This window comes from Choloepus didactylus, chromosome 24 (assembly GCF_015220235.1).
Source record: "Choloepus didactylus isolate mChoDid1 chromosome 24, mChoDid1.pri, whole genome shotgun sequence".
Taxonomy (NCBI): domain Eukaryota; kingdom Metazoa; phylum Chordata; class Mammalia; order Pilosa; family Megalonychidae; genus Choloepus; species Choloepus didactylus.
This window is the reverse complement of record NC_051330.1, coordinates 1,124,218-1,142,697: the sequence shown is the minus strand read 5'-3', so window position 1 is coordinate 1,142,697 and position 18,480 is coordinate 1,124,218. Positions and strand designations below refer to the sequence as shown.

General features: G+C 48.8%; 2 protein-coding genes, 1 long non-coding RNA gene and 1 pseudogene across 14 annotated transcripts in view; 2 read left to right on the top strand and 2 right to left on the bottom strand.

The window, feature by feature from the left end:
- RUFY1 (RUN and FYVE domain containing 1) overlaps nt 1-7,537 on the top strand; it is a 51,509-nt gene extending 43,972 nt beyond the window's left edge. For 2 of the 5 annotated variants that reach the window (XM_037817767.1, XM_037817766.1), the window contains exons 17-18: nt 1,027-1,104; nt 1,831-1,974. In XM_037817767.1, the coding sequence (XP_037673695.1) occupies nt 1,027-1,104; nt 1,831-1,974 (222 nt within the window). Of the gene's footprint in view, nt 1-1,026; nt 1,105-1,830 lie in introns of all 5 variants that reach the window. The other 3 variants (XR_005214120.1, XR_005214121.1, XM_037817765.1) reach the window with 3 other exon arrangements.
- Nucleotides 745-4,632, bottom strand: LOC119520023. Its single transcript, XR_005214122.1, has 2 exons — nt 1,179-4,632; nt 745-1,038 (listed from the first exon to the last, which is right to left on the bottom strand). It is a non-coding gene; the product is annotated as an uncharacterized LOC119520023 (long non-coding RNA).
- HNRNPH1 (heterogeneous nuclear ribonucleoprotein H1) lies at nt 4,802-13,479 on the bottom strand. 8 transcript variants are annotated; one of them, XM_037817773.1, is made up of 14 exons: nt 13,413-13,477; nt 12,989-13,116; nt 11,813-11,968; nt 11,463-11,606; nt 9,797-9,935; nt 8,655-8,833; nt 8,500-8,571; nt 8,310-8,443; nt 8,052-8,187; nt 7,545-7,628; nt 7,373-7,462; nt 6,617-6,709; nt 6,111-6,160; nt 5,453-5,563 (listed from the first exon to the last, which is right to left on the bottom strand). In XM_037817773.1, exons 2-13 carry the CDS (start codon nt 13,083-13,085, stop codon nt 6,111-6,113), a joined length of 1,374 nt encoding a protein of 457 aa, XP_037673701.1. In that variant the 5' UTR covers nt 13,086-13,116; nt 13,413-13,477; the 3' UTR covers nt 5,453-5,563. The 8 variants fall into 8 exon arrangements, with proteins under 8 accessions (XP_037673696.1, XP_037673699.1, XP_037673698.1 ...); XM_037817776.1 differs by having other exon boundaries at nt 7,569-7,628; nt 8,310-8,422; XM_037817774.1 differs by having other exon boundaries at nt 7,569-7,628; nt 13,413-13,475.
- Nucleotides 13,480-13,989: 510 nt separating this feature from the next.
- LOC119519717 lies at nt 13,990-18,145 on the top strand (annotated as a pseudogene).
- Nucleotides 18,146-18,480: the final 335 nt, after the last annotated feature.

Below are 18,480 nucleotides of genomic sequence, written 5' to 3'. Positions count from 1 at the left end.
GGGATTTTAAAATAAAAGAGAAGGACCCTTTCCCAAGAGGGGCCCATGGCCTCCAGGCCCCGAGCCGGGCCAGGAGCACGTGCCAGTGCGGGCAGCAGAGGAGGGGCAGGGGCTCGGCCCTTCCAGGCTGGCTGCCCAATGGCCGCCCGTTCCCCGCAGGGAGACCCCCACCCTGGGCGGGGGCTGCCACCCCCTCAGGCCTCACTCCACTCCAGAGCACAGACCCCAGGCCAGAGTCCCTCGGTCAGGTTTTCCGTCCAGTGTCTCCGCCTCTGGTCAGCTCCCTTCCCAAGCACACAGCAGCTCCGAGAAGGAACTGGCACCGCAGCCAGCAGCCTGGAGTCCTGGCTGAGGTCAGCTCCTCGATGTCATTGCTGTGAGCTGCTCGTCTTTGTTTTATGGCCCCTGCACTGCCCAGAAGTGCTTTACACAAGTGACAGCAGCACCAGAGGGAGGCCGCAGACCCTCAAGCAGGGCTCCAGAGGACGCGGGCTGCCCCGTAACGACCCACCATCCTCAGGTCGGCCTCGGGCCTCAGTCCCTGAGCCCGGTTTTCCTTTTGGCCACGTGGCGTTGGCTTCCTGGGGCCTCGGGGTGTGCTGCTGCCCGTCTCCTGGGCTCTCTGCGGGGAGCAGGGACTCTGGTCCTGACAGACGTGCCCTCCATCCTCCTGGTTAGGCCAGTCACTGTGGACGGCGTCTCCCTCGGGGCTTCGGGGTTGCAAGTAACGGAGTTTGATTCTGGTGACCTCAGCCAAACGGCCTTTATTGAATAAGAGGGTCTCAGGGGTCTCGGGTTAGCAGGGGCTGGAGTCCTGCGAGAGGCTGGAGCAGAGGGCAGGCGCTCGGGCCAGGACACGTCAACTCCAACCGTTGTGTCCCCTTTGTTAGTCCCGGGAGGCCACGCCTAGTAGGAAGGGGCAGTTCCTCAGAAGGAAACCGAGATGGCAGCAGGAAGGGGCAGACAGCCGACTGTCCAGCAAGGACCAAGCCCTGAAACGGGATGCTCGGGTGTTTTTCCTCTCAGGGCCACACGTGGCTGAAAGATGACGAAGCAACACATTGCAAGCAGTGTGAGAAGGAGTTCTCCATCTCCCGGAGGAAGGTGCGTAAGGGGGCCTCCACCCACCCAGACAAGGGGCTGCTTGTCTGCACAGCCGCCCTCCGTGAGCTCCTCACCGCAGGTTCTCTGAGCAGCAGGATGTGGCCTAGCGACCCGACGCCACACGGCTGCCGAGGGGCTGATCCCAGAGTGGCGGGCCACTGTCGGCCCGTCGCCCGCCTTCGGGTTCCGGGGACGGCCCACCCTTGGGTGCAGAATTGACTGAGCTTGGGTAGTGGGCACAATTGGGGGCTGTCATTTGAAGACCAGGGAGATAACCTGCTGCAGTGTCAACCCTCCCATCCCCTCCCACATTCTCATCTGCTCACAGTAACAGTCTCTGGAAAATGAGCAAAACTTCCCCCAAATTCCAGGCAGTGCCTTGCCCACAAGCCCTTCCGGAGGCCACTCCTCAGAGCCTTGGCCCTGCCCGATGGGGTGTGCCGAGGGGGCGCTGCCCAAGCACCCAGGGAGCCCAGGACCTACACGGAGGTTCCCAGCAGCCCGTCTTAGACAGTGGGAGGCCACCAGGGAAGGCGGCGATTAAAGGGAATCATCGGGGCCCTTTGTACCACAGGTTACCAGCCCTCGGTCAAGTCCTAGCTTGAAGAGCTTGGGGAAGCCCACCTCTCCCCCAGCACTAACTTTATAGCAGCATAAACGTAACGAGGTCTGGGGCCGAGGCGGCCGGGGCAGGTGAGCTCACGGGGCCTCTTCTCCGCCCTCCAGCACCACTGCCGCAACTGCGGCCACATCTTCTGCAGCACGTGCTCCGGCAACGAGCTGGCCCTGCCCTCGTACCCCCGGCCGGTGCGCGTGTGCGATGGCTGCCACACGCTGCTGCTGCAGCGCTGCTCCTCCACGGCCTCCTGAGCCCGGCCCGGCCCGGGGAGCACCGGCGAACGCGCCTCAGGGAGACACGGGGTTGGGGGAGCTCGTTTCCCGAGACTCCAGGGAAAGGAGGAAACCCCGGCCGTGCCAGCAGCCCACGAGAAGGCGCGGACCGGAGCTGGAGCGCACACCTTCTTTTCTGAGCCCTGAGGGCTCTGCTCCTCTGTGTGGGGATCTTGTCAGAAGTAACCAGTTTTGCTATTGTCATTTTTCACTTTTCAAAAATTAACCTATTTTGCAACGGCTGTGCTAGTGATTCATCAGTTCCTTCCTCTTCCCCCCTCCCCGACCCTCCAAACACCCTTGCTCTCCTCACACCCTCCGGGCCCTGTGGCATGCCACCTCTGCCTCCGAGCAGACAAACGTGCCACCCAACCCCATGCCCACCCTGCAATAAAACCCCGGATGGTTCATTCTGGTGCAGAAAACAAGCCATGTCAACTTCACTGAAGCTTGCCAGCCAAGCATCCCCTGAAGGCCCACAGGGAGGAGGGCTGGGGTGGAGGGCAGGAAGTAAGGTTTGGGGAACACTGCAGGCAGCAATTGGCGGAGAGCCCGCCAGCTCTGGAGCCCAAGCTGTGCCCTGCCCAGGTCCTTGCCAAGCCCACTGCCGGTGGGCACAAAATAACCGACCGGCCTTGGGCCCATCGCCGAAGCTCACATGCGGTCTGCTGATGGAGCGGAGGTGCTGGGATGGAGAGCTGTGGGGGGGGCACCCGGCCTGCAGGCATAAGCTGTTCGTGGGACTTAAGACTGGCCTGGGATCCTCCTTTGGCTCCCCGAGCACATGCACCGGGACCCACCCCCCGGGAAGGGGCCGCAGCCTTCCCATCGGCTGGAGTGCACAGGACACAAGGCTCCGGAAGTCATGGGACAGAAAGCAGCAGCAGTCTCGGGACGTCAGGTGGGTCGGGTCCCCCTCTCGGTCAGATAGGACGCCCGTTCCTTACCCTGCCCCACGTGCCAGCCGCCGGGTCAGCACCGGTCTGACGCTTGTTTTAAATGGCTCAACTGATCTCGACTCCAGGTCTGCCCCAGCCTCCATCCTCAACATACCTTTTATCACGGGAAGCTGTCCGCATTAGGTCCCAGGATTAACCCAAGGTCACAGCTAGAGGGCTTCATGGTCAGGATTCAGGCCTGTCCAGCTCCAGAACCTCCTGCCTAACTTGTAAGCTTCAGGTTTTCAGACCAAATTAGGGAAGCAGATGGTGGCTGCACTGGGCCCCGCAACCTCGCTTCACCCAAGCAGGGTTTTAATCTCATGTGGCCCCAACTTTTTCAGAAAAACTCGGCATACTGCACCTTGTTCTCTCAGTGCACCCAATTTGTGCTCTCCACTTGCTGGGGGAGTAGGGGTAGGGGCTTCAGCAAGTCCCTTCACTTCTGAGCCTTGGCACTCACCTGCACCCATAAAAGGAAGGATAACCCCTACATCACGACTCATGACAGCATCGCAACAACCATGTGTCTGTGTGACCGATGCCTGGTTCCCTTCCTACTCTTCCCAATTTATATGCCCAAGGTCGGAGACCCTTCAGTCCAGTTTGGCATCACTTCCGTCCAACCCGTATTCTCAAGCTCAATTTTGTTCAACTATTAGAGGGCCTGGGGTATGAGTCATTCTAAGTTGTTTCCATGTGATACTGGTCCGTGGAGCACAAGATCATAAAGGACCATAAGGGACATAAAGGACTTTTTTGAAGTCAGATGGTTCTGAAATAGCTTATCAGCCTTACTCCCTAAATTTCTAGTTGACAAAGATGGTTCCTCGTTCCTAACCTTAAAGCAGCCACAGGACTCAACGACACCAACCCTCTTCTCAACACCCGAGATCAGGTAACTTAGTCAAGACCTCAGCCAAGTGCGCCCTCAGCACTGCCCTCTGGAAACGTGTCCCTCCCTCCAGCAGCCTTTCCGCAGTGCCCGGGACAGGAGGACTGCGGGGTCCTGCACACCTCCTCGAGTCCAACCCTGCCAGGTACAGCACGACCAGGACGTCAGCCTTAGCCCAAAACAAACGAGAACCTTCAGCACGGCCACGGCAAACTTCAGACCGGTGACTTCCGGGTGCACCAGCCCAGAGAGAGATCAGGTTCTAACCTCAGTGCTTCTGACTCCGGAGAAATGATTCCGTACCTGGACTCGGCAGAGGCAGTTTCCAAACGGAAAAGCCCTTGGGTCTAGACCAAAGGGAATTCTGTGAAACCTTTAAGAACTGCTTGTTGCAACTTAGAAACTTGTCCCCCAGCAAAGCCTGCGAGCCCTACCCTACCGAGACATGTCGCCATAGTTGGCTTAAACCAGCAGCTGTCCTTACCCCCAGAATCCGTGGCATCTACCCCAGGTTCCCAGGAAATACAACTTTGCTCTCGGGTAGACTTGACTTTTAGAGAAAAACACACAAGATCCAAGACCTCAACCCACAAGCTTCTTCAGAGGCTTCCTTTTAGAAGACACCCACATACAAGCAAAATCCAGACGAGTTCCCAAGGGTGGCTCCGGGCAGCCCCTCTCCTCTGGACCCGTCCTCAGCCTTGCCCGGGTGCCTGTGCACATGCAGGCCATGCAGCTCCCACAGCTCACAAGCAGTTCACGTCAGGCCAACTTGCAGCCCCTCCAGAAGGGCCCCCAAGCTCGGTTTACCTTTGTTGCACTGGAGGGAGGAGAAGTCTGAAGGCGTCTACACCGCAGCCTCCACTGCAGAGCCTCTGCCAAGCCTGAGACGTGGACCACTGTCACCTACGCCCCAGGCTGGAACAGAGTACAGAACAGTCCACATGACGCTGAAGCACAGGCAAGACAAATGGCAGTTTTTAAAAGGAAGATTTATTTGACAGTTTTCACTTAGCGCAATACACCTAAAAGGAAATCACGATACAATGAGATTTAAATCAAGGCCTCAGAATTTCATACAAACACCAAGACCAGAAATCCTAAAGTACTGGTATTGCGTCTCAATTTTCCCCATTAACTTAAAAAAGCTTAAACTTACGTGCCTTACAGATTAAATGAAACTAGTAATTAACGAACATGCCAAATGTTTCACTTTTAATTGTAGACACAGCTCCTATATTTTTGACTTTTACAAAAAAGCATGTCTTTCAACATGTACCCAAACAGTGCTCAATGTCATGTGTAGGTATAAGAGCAACATTTAACATAATTGAACTGCTTTAACCTAAATACGCTACTGCTTTAAGTACATCCTACAACAAAACTAACTTGAGAAATGCTGAAAATTGTTCAACAGTTATAGTTTACTCAATCTTTGTTGTTAACATCCTAGATGAATTTCGTGTTCAAAAATACTGAACCTGAAGTCTTTAAAACAATCCTGATTTCCACTTAGAGTAAGCATAAGTTACAAGCTTGTATTGCCAAACTGTTCAACTGAAGTTTTTGTTTTTTCTTTAAAAAAAAGTTGCCCAGGAGGCAGTGACCAGGAGCCCTTACACCCCCCACCCCCCGCTCACACTGGACATGCCCGACACCCCCCCCATTCCGTTCACTCCCACGGCCACGCGGCTTCCACTGCTGTAGCAGCTGCTGCCCCCGGCTCCTTGGCCACCTGCGGAGAGAGCGAAGGGACAAGTCAGGAGGGTGCCGGGTCAGCAGCCACCCAAAACACATTCCAAGGAGAGTTTACAAAGTGTACGAGTGCAAAGGGCTGCTGTCCGAGACAAGCAAGTTTGGAAAAGGGGAAACCCAACTCCAAACAAGTCTCAGTTAACCCCTTTTCTCTGCAGTACCAACTTGCCAGACTCTTGTGCTACCATTTAAACGGATGCTTCAGGATCAATGTGGAAAATTAAGTTTAAAGGAAAACTAGTGTTTTTCAAAAATTGCAAAAATTACTTTGTTGTTTTTAAAGCTAAACAAGGTAGTTCAAAAAAAAATTTACCATTAACCTTCACCTGTCCACTGAGTGGCATGTGTGAACAGGAGCACAGGGGTCTCGTGCTTCTCCTGTTTGTGGGCAGATGTGAGACCCAGCACTGCCCACAGCAGCAGCCTCCAGGGAGTTCAGTCAGAACCACTGACTGCTACCAAGTGTCATTACAACATACGTGTTTGCTAGTGGGAATTTAAATTATATTTTTTCAGAAAATATTTACCTATGCAATGTTTGATTGAAAATCACTGGAGTTTTCCTGTAAAACTTGGTCTGCAAAAGGATTTTGTAGGGTAAGACTATAATACCAAAATCACCATTCTTTAGACCAATTGAAAAAAAAATAAAACCAATCCTAGGTTAACTGACTAGTAAATACGGTCCTGAACCCAACCACCATTCCATTTAAAATTGTCCCTCCACCTAAAATTGATTTAATGCTAACCAAAAGACAGAAAGTGAACTACTTTATCCAATGTTTTCATAAACGGAGGCAGACAGTTTCTGGCTCGACACTATTCAAAACTGCAATAATGACTAGTTTCAAATTTTGTAGAACGCTTCCCCCTCCCAATGCTTGTTTCTGAAAATTTCTACACTAAGAAATTGTATCAGAGTTTAAAGTATACATTTAACACACCCATTTCACCAAAAAGGAGCCTGCACATTTTCCCCAACTAGAGAAACCTGCCTAGGACTCATGTCACGCATGTGAAGAAATGTGCATACCGTATCCACTCATGCTGCTCTGGCCACCGTAGCCGCCTCCGTAGCCGCCGCTCAGCTGCTGGCTGGCCGGGCCTCCATAACTGGACTGGTTCGCTGTTAAGAGAACATCAGAACCTTGTATCCAATTTAACGTGGTACCTGCTGATACCGGGCTTGTAAAGCTACATCTGTGGTTCTCCAGCCTTCGTCTTCTGTAACTGTGACTCCCTGCCCCTTTCTGCCTATTGACTTCCCTCAGACTAGCCCTCTATCCACCATCCAAGCTACTCAAACATTTACAAACCAAATGGCAACGGTCTACAGCCACAGGATTAAACCCACAGGATTTCATAAGCAGAGGCATTTTGTGAGGCTCTTACAAAAAACTAGAGTTGGTAGGGATCCCCCCCTTCATTTGATATACACTGAGATATACTGATACACATTCTCACTGAACACCTAATTAAGCCCCCCAAATTATTTTGACCGTTTTTGCCAAACATTTATTTCAGATCTAGACTTTATATTTAGGCAAGTCAAAGGGTTTCATTCTGGTCCCCTCCCCCAAAGTACTTAGATATAATCAGATTTATCTATCCTAAGCAGTTTTATGTAACTTACGTGGATTTAATTAGTAAACCAGACACAAAGTATATTCATTCAAATCAAGAAACTTTGCCTAACTTATACTGTTATACTAAATTCATTAAATCTTGATTAACTTACATAATCAACTTATAGATATATTTGGTTTTTAAAAAAACTAACGATATTTACACAAGCCCATGCCTCCCATCATCTGGCTACCATAAGCACCACCGCTTGCTCCTGCTGTAGAATTCAAGAAGAGCTCTACGTATCTGTGCTCTGAAATTAGAAAAAAGGCATACAAGGTTAGCTTAAAAAAAAAAAAAAAAAAAAAAGACACTAAAGTGATATTTACACAAACCCATGCCTCCTAGTATTTGGCTACCGTAAGCACCACCGCTTGCTCCTGCTGTAGAATTCAAGAAGAGCTCTACGTATCTGTGCTCTGAAATGAGAAAAAAAGAAGTTTGAAAAATGTTTGTTGAAGGAATCAGATAACCCATTTTAAGTTCTTGAAACAAGTCAATCTGTGAGCTTCAAATTCTCTTGATGAAAACAGTCTAATTTTTTCTCAAGTTTTCCAAAACGCTGGCTTAAAAACTAGCCTTAAGTTTCACATGTTAATTTAAACTGCATTAAGTCAGTCAATAAAAAATCCTAGTTGGACTTGATTATACTTCAACGTTCGTATCACACATCTCTTTTATTCATATTAATTGAAAAATCCACATACTTTCAACATCCGTAAGAACTTATCAGAGAACAAATTTCTCATACAACCTTATGGTATTGCTCTAGCCTAAATATCCTGGAAGATTTAGTCACACAATCCCCTATAAGCCCCAGATATACTTTTGAAGACACTCACGCATATTTGCTTTGTCTTTTGACATAGCTGCCACGGCATCTTCATGAGTAGCAAACTCAACATCTGCCTCTCCAGTCACTCTGCCATCAGGACCAATTTCAATGTGTACTCTCACAGGATTGAGCGGTGAAAAAAACTAAAGGTATTTCAAATAGTTAACTTTCTAATGTTACCAAAAAAAAAAGTTGTTAACACAGCATTTCATTCAGTTAACATAAGGCCCACATTTTTTTCATTGCAAATCCATCTGACACTTACGTTGTAAATGTCATTCTCGGTGGCTCTGTAAGGTAATCCACGCATGTGTACACAGTGTCCCGTTGTGCTCTGGAAAGTAGAGCTGCCATCCCCGTATCTGTGATCAGACATTCCTGAAAAACAATAATTGAGGTCTAGATGGACAAGAGTGTAAACATCCTCCAGCTGGAAAATTCAATTCTTACCTTACCTCTTCCAAATCTATCCGACCCAAATCCATAGCCATCGTTATAGCCATTATAATCATCATAGCCTCCATAGCCTGCAAGTAAAAAAGCACAATTCATCAAAGGAAACACTGGGCCAAAAGGAACAATTCCTCCAGCCCTGCACACCACCGCGTACCTCCGCCGTAGGCGCCACGTCTCATCCTTTCAAAGCCAGCCCCTCTGCCGATACTGTTATACCCTCTGCCGGCCCCAGGCCTGTCATAGGGGCCCGGCCTCTGCATGGCCATGAGCTTCCTCGGAGGATCATAGTGAGTTCTAACTTCAGCTCGACTGCTCTTAAAGATCTCGATATACCTAAAGCATTGTTCACGAGGGAGGGGAATGGGGAGGGGAGAGAACACATTAGTTCATTCGATACAGGTATTAGCTATACAAGTAAACAGTCGAGTCATAGCCATGAAACTGACAAATATTTAAAGCCAGATTTCTTTTATTGGCATAGGCTATGACCAGAAATTCACTCAATTTTAATATTACTTAATTTAAACTTTATAAAGAAAAAAACTCACTCCTCTTAGGCGCTGGGAGCCCAACCTTAGGGGTCAAGAGGAGCACTGTAAATAACAAATGTTTTAGGAGGGAAAGAATTCCACTCAACTTTCAACATACCAAGTCTTAAATCCACTGGCAGTGTGTATAGCAAGTGGGCTAAAAAGCCAGCCTTCACCAACAGTCTAGCCCACACTACACACTTCCTCTCGCCAATAAAAACCCCAAGCCTATGCTTTTAGTAGGAATCAGCATAGGTAAGCGCATGCTTCAATGAAAAATAGTCACAAGCAAAGAGAATAAAACCTTTTGTGACAATTTCTTGAAAGCTATGCTTATTAATACATATGCAGAATATTTATACAGCAAGAAAAAGTTTGTTGCATTTCAACTTTAAAAACAAGATCAGAAAGTATCACATTTTCTTATGGTAACAGTAATTTACTAGGTGGATGTTATTACAGCTAAAGCCAGATTTGCATTAACAGTTTTTTAAAGCCATAGTCTCTCAACTCCACTGACTAGTGTTAATCAAAATACAAAATTTAGGAAACTTTCAGGCCAAATTACATGGGGACCATTTTAAAACCTAAAATTGAATTTGAATGTAGTATGGGGCTCTTTGACATAGGAGAGGTTTGAAAGTTGTGGCGAAGCATCAATTAATTGGGACTAAGGAACTAGTTTCCTCCTTTTAAGCAGAGAGAATATGGATTTAATTGTTTACCATAAGAAAAGTGACAAATCCAGCCAACCATCCATCCCCACCTGTGCCCTATTCTTTCCTTGTGTTTCTTTAGAGCCTTTTCAGCTATTTCCTGTGAAGCAAACTGCACGAAGGCCTCCCCCGTACTCCTCCCCTGGAAGTCCACCGGCAATGTTATCCCATTTGGCACGATTTCCAACCCTTCAACCCAAGGACAAATAACCCCAGTAGGGGGGCAATATTAACATCACAAGCCCAGAAATGATTCTTCTTATAGCTTTAAATAAACCAGAATTTTAACTTTAGGTGAATGGTATGCTTTCAACAATACTCTTTAAATATGCATTGCAGTAATATGAAGTTCCATGATTACAACAAAGTCTAATTCTTAACACATCCCATTGCACAATAACATAAAAAAAACTTGAACACGGGATGCATTAAGAATTCAACAATTAAGAACACTTTTATCTATGCAACTTAATGCTGAGCACTATACAAGAATCGATCATACAGTTTCAAACATTAAATACAACAGTTTTACTAAATTCAGTACACGCATCTTTTACCTCAATTTATATTTCAATACTTTTAAGCTAGTGGAACTTCAAGAAATATACATTTAAACATTTTATATACAAATTGAAACATTGCTTAAATCATAATTGACAAACATACAATCTCAACTTTCAACAAACAACTGATCTACACAGTAATCATGCACGCTTATGCTCTAAAAGTAGTATGAGTCACTTCTGGAAATTCCGTCTATGAAAAATCCTTTCCGTGGATACATTCCCAAGCTTACAAAAAGGGTTTAAAGCACTTTCCTAGAAGATATGAAATTATGTTCATATTTAACGTTGACAGATAGCATTCATTTCTCACCAATTTAGATTAAAAAAAAAAAACAGACTCAATTTCAGAAATTCTGACAAAATATTAGGACTTGACACATTCTAATAATTCAAGATTTTAATACATACTAAACCATGAAAGGATTTCTTGTTCCTAATTCCAGTTCATTATGTCATGAATATTAAGACTAATAGTTAAAATATATTATCTAACATTGTACACATGCAATCTTATCAGCTCTTCAGCATAAAAACATTCAAATACTTTAGGCCCAAAACAATTTCAAAACACTTTCTGTATTTTACACACTGAAAGACTGTAAACATTCAACCTCTCTCTCTCTCTCACTACCATTTGACTTTCAGTCAAGCGTGTAATATCCTGGCTAAACCAAGTTGCTTCCATAGCAGTTTTTTTTTTTTTTTTGTAGGAAGAGAATTAGGTCATGAGATGTTTCTGGTTCATGACCCAGTGTCTCTTAAAACAGACACTTGCCACTGCCATAAATGACAACCGCCTAACCCACACATCAATCTTACGGTGAGGGATCTTACCTTTAAATTGAAGTACTTTGCTCAACAGCAATTGAGGCAAGTGGTTAAGCTATTGAGGACACTCCTCAAATTATCTAGTCTGAACTACAACATCAAATATAGGCAAAGTTAGCGCATGGCAGGTCTTAATTTCCACCTTTAAGATGGGCTTAAATTATTTGAAGGTCTCCAGGAAGAAGAAAACATTAATTCACTTGCATATACTTACAACCTGCTTAAATATCTACACTACTTAACTCTTAAGGGTCTGTATTAAATCACATGTTGCCAGAAGCTAACCAGACCTCACTGCTCAGCAACACACACGACTACATACCTGAGAAGAACTGAACAATCTCTTCCTTGCTACATCCAAAGGGGAGTCCTCTAAGACGCACAAAGCCATCATTGGCCGTGTCAGGACTATTTGGACCAGTATGCTTCAACACCCAATCCATTTCAACGTTGTTTGACTTGAATACTGAAAGAGGTGCTTAGAATTAGTCAACTTTGGAAAGTTAGAAAACAAAGTTCAGACTTCCTAGGTCTTTAGATAAGCTAGGAAGAGCTGCCATAACTCCCTTAGATGACCATTTCCATGCGGTCAAATACCTAAAATTCAGAAGGGGTAAGAACTCTATGTGTTTAATGTTTTGTTTACTGTTACTAGGGCAACATAAATCAAACCTTCAACATATCTGTGTCCCATAGTTTCTCTGTCTTTTTTCAGGGCCAACTTGACTTCATCTTCTGATTCAAGTTCAACAAAAGCCTCGCCACTTGGTCTGCCTTCTCTGGTGTAGATGAAACGAATACCTTGAGCCCCATTTTGAATTTTGCATTCTGGAAAGAAAACAGCCATTAATACAGAATCGAAAATGTAAAGTCACCTCTGGGTGATACAGATGAAATGCCCGTCTGTGTCCCCACTACAACATAGAACCCTGCTGGAAAGCCTAGAAATGACCGACGTATTATTCAATGGTGACTCTGATTGCTAAGCAGTCCCCGTCTCAAACTCTTATTCCCTAAATATGGTGATTCCAATCCATCAGGAAAACCCAACAATCAAGGCAGCTTCTTAGACGTTCTCTCTAAAGCCAGGTCTCCATTAAACATCATATGTCAACTTCTCAGCCACAAACCGTCAATTCTGGATCTTCTGGTTTTATGGCATTTTCTGAAACGCTTCAGCTGTGATCCGGAGCATTTGCTGGTTTTACCTTACCAGCAGCCACACTGAAACTCCCTCACTCAAATCCAACCTGCAGGCCCGTACTCACCTGAAAGGGCACCACCGCCACCCCGCTAATCGCTCCAGGCTCGCCCCCTTGCCAAGCGGCTTCCGGCACGCTAGGTTCTCGTTTTACAGGGCGTTTTTCCGTTAACGACACTAAATTCAGACAGTAAGTCAATGCTATCAAGTGTCTTTCCAAACCCCGTAATTCCTTCCCCACAGACCTCTCGTTCCCACTCGCACTAGCACAGAACAAGGGCGTTTCTCAGGAAGCGTGAACACTGCTCCGCAGCTACTCGGGCGAGAAACCGCCCCGGGCCGCGGGGAGCCGACGAGCGCGAACCGGCCACTGCCCGTCTCCACCGGGACGACCGCCTAGAGGTGGAGGGGACCGGGGCTCCGCAGCAGAAGGCCCCTTCCAGGGGCGCCCGGGGCCGCCCGCCTCTCCCGCGAGGGCCCGACGGGCATCCAGAGCCCGGAGCCCCGCGGCGGGCGAAGCGACGCGGGAACAAAGGGCCCGGGAGGGGGGAGGGGAGGTGGGGGGGAGGGGGAGGGAGGGAGGGGGAGCCCCCCCCCCCGCGCCGCGGCCTCCTGCCCGCTGGGGGCGCCCGCCCCGCCCGGCTCACCCGAGAAGAAGCGCTGCACCTCCTCGGCGGAGCAGGACCAGGGCAGGCCGCGCACCTTCACCACGAAGCCCTCGCCGCCTTCCGTGCCCAGCATCATCGTGTCTCGCGGAGCGCCGGCGTCGGGGACACTACGAGGCGCGAGGTCAGGCGGCCCCCGGCTCCCCGACCCCCACCCCCGGGCCCCGGGCGCGGCGCCGGCGCGGAGCCGAGGAAATGGCGGCGGCCGCTTCCGCTCCGCCCCCCCACCGCACACAATAGCGGCGGCGCGGCCTACAGGCCTCGGCGGCCCCCGCGCCCCCCGCCCCGCGCCCGGGCCGCCGCGGCCGCTCGCGCTCCACCAGGGCCCCGGCGGCAAGCCGCGCCCGCGAAAACCGGGTCCTCGGCGGCCGCCCGGCGGCAACAAGAGGCCCCGAGTGGGACTCACCAGGAAACGCGACCTGAGCGCGGCTGACCAGAAGTGGCTAGGGGGCGCCTGCGCAACCTAAATAAGGCCCGCCGAGCGCGCTCTGCGCACGCGCACGCGGGCAGTCGCACCGCCCCTTCGCGTCACAGAGCGCTCCGGCGCATGCGCCGTCCCACGCGCGGGCCCACCTCCCGCCTTCAGATTATTGCGCGCAGGCGTGTCGGCCTCAGCCCCCGCCCGCGTAAACCCGCCGGGCTCTCTTCTGCGCCTGCGCCTTCCCGCGACAATTGAATTTAGGGCCTCAGCGGTTTACAATTGAGTTTCCTGCGCATGCGTCGTTCTCCTAACCGTTTTGTCGCCTCGCCCGCCAGAGTGGGGGAGGGGAATGGCGGCAGGAGGCTCTCTGGAGGGGCGGCCGCCTCCTGCTCGCCCTAGCCTTGCTGGGCGCCCCTGGCCGAGTTGAAGGGGACGGGCGCGCCCCCTCTTCCCCGCGTCCCGGCCCCGCACCCCGCCGGGGCCCTCCCGCGCTCGCGCCCTGGGACACCCCCCCTGCCGCCCGGGCTTTGTCCCGGGACCCCTCGGGGCGCCTGTGGCCGAGATGAGTGATGTCGTGAAGGCCGCGCGCCGCACCCGCCGTCCTCCCGCCACGTCCAGGGCCCGGAGGCGGAGTCCCGTGTGTGTGTGTGTTTTGCACTATGACGGACACTTACTTAGATGTATAACCTCAGCCTTGAAACCTCCCCTCTGTCTACTAGCATATCGGTATCTGTTGGATTACGTTCAGCTGCAAGAAACAAGACAATTAACTGTGTCCTGAACAAGATAAACTTCTCTCTCACAGCTCACAACAAAGTATTTCTGCAAAATGTCAAACAGATGAAATGCAGCACAGCAGCAGGTATAATATGTAAGATATCTAGGCCTTCACTTCATCCTCCCTAAAATGCGGGACAATAAAGTTTTGACACTAAAGTTATAAAATTTTGATGATATCTTGCTAATGATAGTGTTTGACGCATGATACTGTTTGCTTACCAGTGAGCCAGATGAGGAAATGAAGTCCAGGGGAATGAAATGCATGAATAATTGGAGATGAATGGCCTTGAGGAGGGGTTGTGCATTTATAAATCAATTTTCTGAGAATCCAGTTTTGACAGGTTGAGGAAAACTGGAGAGGAAGGACATCAATGGGATAAAAGGGGCGGGTGATCCTAGATGGGGTCCCAGAGGTGGGCAGGGCCCCATCCGCCTGGGGAAGATGTGGGCAGATCTTCAGCAGAGGAGCAGTAGGAGCTGTTTGGGAAGGAAAATCCCTTCTGGGTGTGACGACACAGAAGGACCTGGCAGAGTGAAAGCATGATGGAGCGTGCCCTCCACTGAGGCCAGGATGCATGACTCCCAAGTCTTACAGCCCGGAGGTCTACAACCCAAACACTTCTTTTTCTTGAGTGTACTCGTTCCAGAATATCACACAGAAGCCTCCCTCCTCCCCTTCCTAATAGGTTACAACATTTAAGAGCTCTAGTCTTGTTAGATGGCCTAGGAACATTGTCTCCTGTTTAGATGAGGGGGAAACCTTGCCCCCCTTGATACTGTGTCTTAGTTTGCTAGTGCTGTGGAATGCAAAACACCAGAGATGGATAGGCTTTTATAAAACGGGATTTATTTTGCTACACAGTTACAGTCTTAAGGCCACAAAACGTCCAAGGTAACACATCAGCAATCGGGTACCCTCACCGGAAGATGGCCAATGGCGTCCGGAAAACCTCTGTTAGCTGGGAAGGCATGTGGCTGGCGTCTGCTCCAAAGTTCTGGTTTCAAAAATGGCTTTCTCCCAGGACGCTCCTCTCTAGCAAGCTTGCTTCTCTTCAAAACATCACTCACAGCTGCACTCCGTTCAGTCTCTTTGAGTCAGCATGTTTTATATGGCTCCACTGATCAAGGCCCACCCTGAATCGGTGGGGTCACACCTCCATGGGAGTATCCCACCAAAGTCACCACCCACAGCTGGGTGGGGCACATTCCAAGCAAATCTAACCAGCACCAAAAAGAAAGACCACAAAGATAATGGCATTTGGGGGACACAATACATTCAAACCGGCACATACTGCATTAAAAAATAAATTTTGGCTGCACCTGGAGGCTCCAGGTACAGGGAAGTCATGCCCATAGTACAGAGGCGCTAGCTAGCAGGTGTCTGTAGGTAACGTTCATTGGATACTTCTCTATCAGATATTGCCTGGTACTACGCTGTGGCTCTAGCAGAGAAAGAGATTGATGGAAACAAATCTAGAAACAGGTATATTTGAAAATTCGGCGTCCAATAAGGATTTTCAATAAACAGGTTTAAAACAAATGGCTAGCTCCTTAGGAAAAAATATCACTAGTGCCCTATTTCACACCATACATTAAAATGAACTCTAATAAACAGGCTTAAATTTAAAAGGATGAAAAGCTAAAAGCACTAAAATAAAACATATGTATGTATTTATAAAATTTTGAGATGAGGAAGCCATCTCTAATCATGAAATTAAAGACATCATCAGAAGAGAAAAGTGAGAGCCGGAGAAAGATGGTGGCACAGAGTGCTGAGGCCTGGAGCTAAACTGTGCAGCAGCTGGTAAGGAGATTTGTGTTTGTTATTTTCAAACATGTTGTAAAGTTCGTGTTTTGAAGCCAAAATATGTGTGGGTTTTTTTTGGTTATCCTCAAGTTTAGTCATCCACATCAATTCCTGAAAACAACTGCTCCTATACGTGGATAGATTGTTCAATCCAGACTCATAGGTACTGGAGAAGCGATTGGAGAAGTAACTGTCAAAGAATGATTCAGAGGAAGATGTTGTGGAAACACCTGCCGTGTCCCATGATGAACACACACACCAAGACACAAGGACCAAAAACACCGGCCACTCCTGCGGCTCACCGCCTGGCAATGGAACACAATATTAAGGCGAGTGAAGTTGTTGGCTCAGGGAAAGATGGCAGAATACTTAAGGAACATTGTCGCAACTATTTGGCAAAGCAGACAGGAGCTATATTACCTCCTTCCCCAAAAGCCGAAATTATGACGCCACCAGCAACACCAAAAGACAGGACGACTACTATACCAATATCAAAACGCCCGGTATTCACAGGGGAAGACACAACAGAACCCGACAAAGGCTTTTGCGAAGCGGTGGTCACAACGATGGCTGTGCATCTGAAGACTCCTCACCTTGGGGGTTGCAATGTGGTTGACCTGACTGAACTGGTTAAGCGGCTAAAGCCCATCGCTTTTGTGCGTGGAATTAAACTCTCCTCTATGCCCTTCTTAAAGGCTGCTTCCTGGGGATTGCTACGGTTCCCCTTTCTTAATGCTTCTGTGAATGAAAACTGCCAGAACATGACATATAAGGCAGTTCATAATCGGGGTAATGATGGATACTGAGCAAGGGTTGATTGTTCCTAATGTAAAAAATGCTCAGATCTGCTCTGTATTTGAGACTGTTAGTGAATTGAACCATCTCCAGAGACTGGGCTCTGCAAGGAGGAGCAGAACCAGGGATCTCACAGGAGGAACGTTCACTCTTTGCAACGTCAGATCACGTGGTGGGATCTATGCCAAACCAGTGTTCTTGCCACCTGAAGTAGAAATTGGGGCTTTTGGATCAATTAAGGCCCTTCCCCAATTTAATCCTGGCAACGTGGGACGTGACCCCTGGACCCGGCATCATGAGCTTGAGAAAGACTTCTTGACTAAAAGGGGAAAGAGAATTGAAACAAAATAAAGTTTCAGTGGCTAAGAGATTTCGAATGGAGTCGGGAGATCACTCTGCAGGTTATTCTTATTCTTATGCATTATATAGATATCCCGTTGTAGCTTTTAGTGTACTAGAATAGCTAGAAGGAAATACCTGAAACTGTTGAACTGCAACCCAGTAGCCTTGATTCTTGAAGATGATCGTATAACTATATATCTTACCCGGTGTGACTGTGTGATTGTGAGAACCTTGTGGCTCACACTCCCTTTACCCAGTGAATGGACAGATGAGTAGGAAAATGGGGACAAAAAGTAAATGACTAATGGGGGGGAGGAGGAGTATGAGATGTTTTGGGTGTTCTTTTTTACGTTTATTTTTATTTTTATTTTTATTTTTTGGAGTCAGGAAAATATTCAAACACTGTGGTGATGAATGAACAACTATATGATGATACTGTGAACACCTGATTGTACACTTGGAATGATTATACAGTATGTGAATATTTCTTAATATAATCGCATTTAAACAAAAAACAAAAAGACGAAAGTTTGACATTCCTGAGGGTCGGATAAGAAAAGAATCGTGAAGACCCCGCACTTTAGACCTTGCGCATCAATATCTAAAGCTAATCACCGAAGCTGGGACAACAAGACATGCTTGAGACAACACAAGATTGAGAAATTTGCCCGTGCCCTCCTCACAAGGATCCAGCGTCATCGCTGACCTGACAAGAAGCATCATGTGGACATTATTTAGTTTTTGACCCCTATGCATTTTCCTTTTCCTATAAAGACCCTAACTCACAACCCCACTTCCAGCTGGTTTGGGGAAGACGTCCTCCAGGTCCTTGCACGCTTCTCTGTAGCGCAGATCATGCGGGCCCTTTATTGGAAAGAGCCGGGCTTGCGGTGTCAATGTGGCAACTCCACTGGGCCCCCTCCTGCGACTTGCAGCCCTGATCCGTGCCCCGTCAGCTGCAGTGCTTGCCCGGATCCCACAGCTCCACGCCTAGCAGCTGCCCAGGGATTTCCCTGGAGGACTGAGGCAGGAGGTTCTCTGCGAAGCTTCTGCCATGGGTGGGCACAAGGTGCATTTGTGTGATGGTGATTTCAAAGCCGGGACCTCCCCTGGGCTGGGTACGTGGGGGTGTTTCCGTGTTGACCTCCACTGGGCCCGTCCGCCCCTGCCGAGGACACTGCTGACTTGCTCTGGGTTCATAAATGCGGACTCGGGGGCTCTGAGCCCCACCATCCACGACCCCAGATTTGTGGCTCCCTGTGGGTTTTGTATTTTGTATTTTTGAATCAAGGAAGCCCTTTGTTATTGAGGAGCCCAGAGTTTGCATGT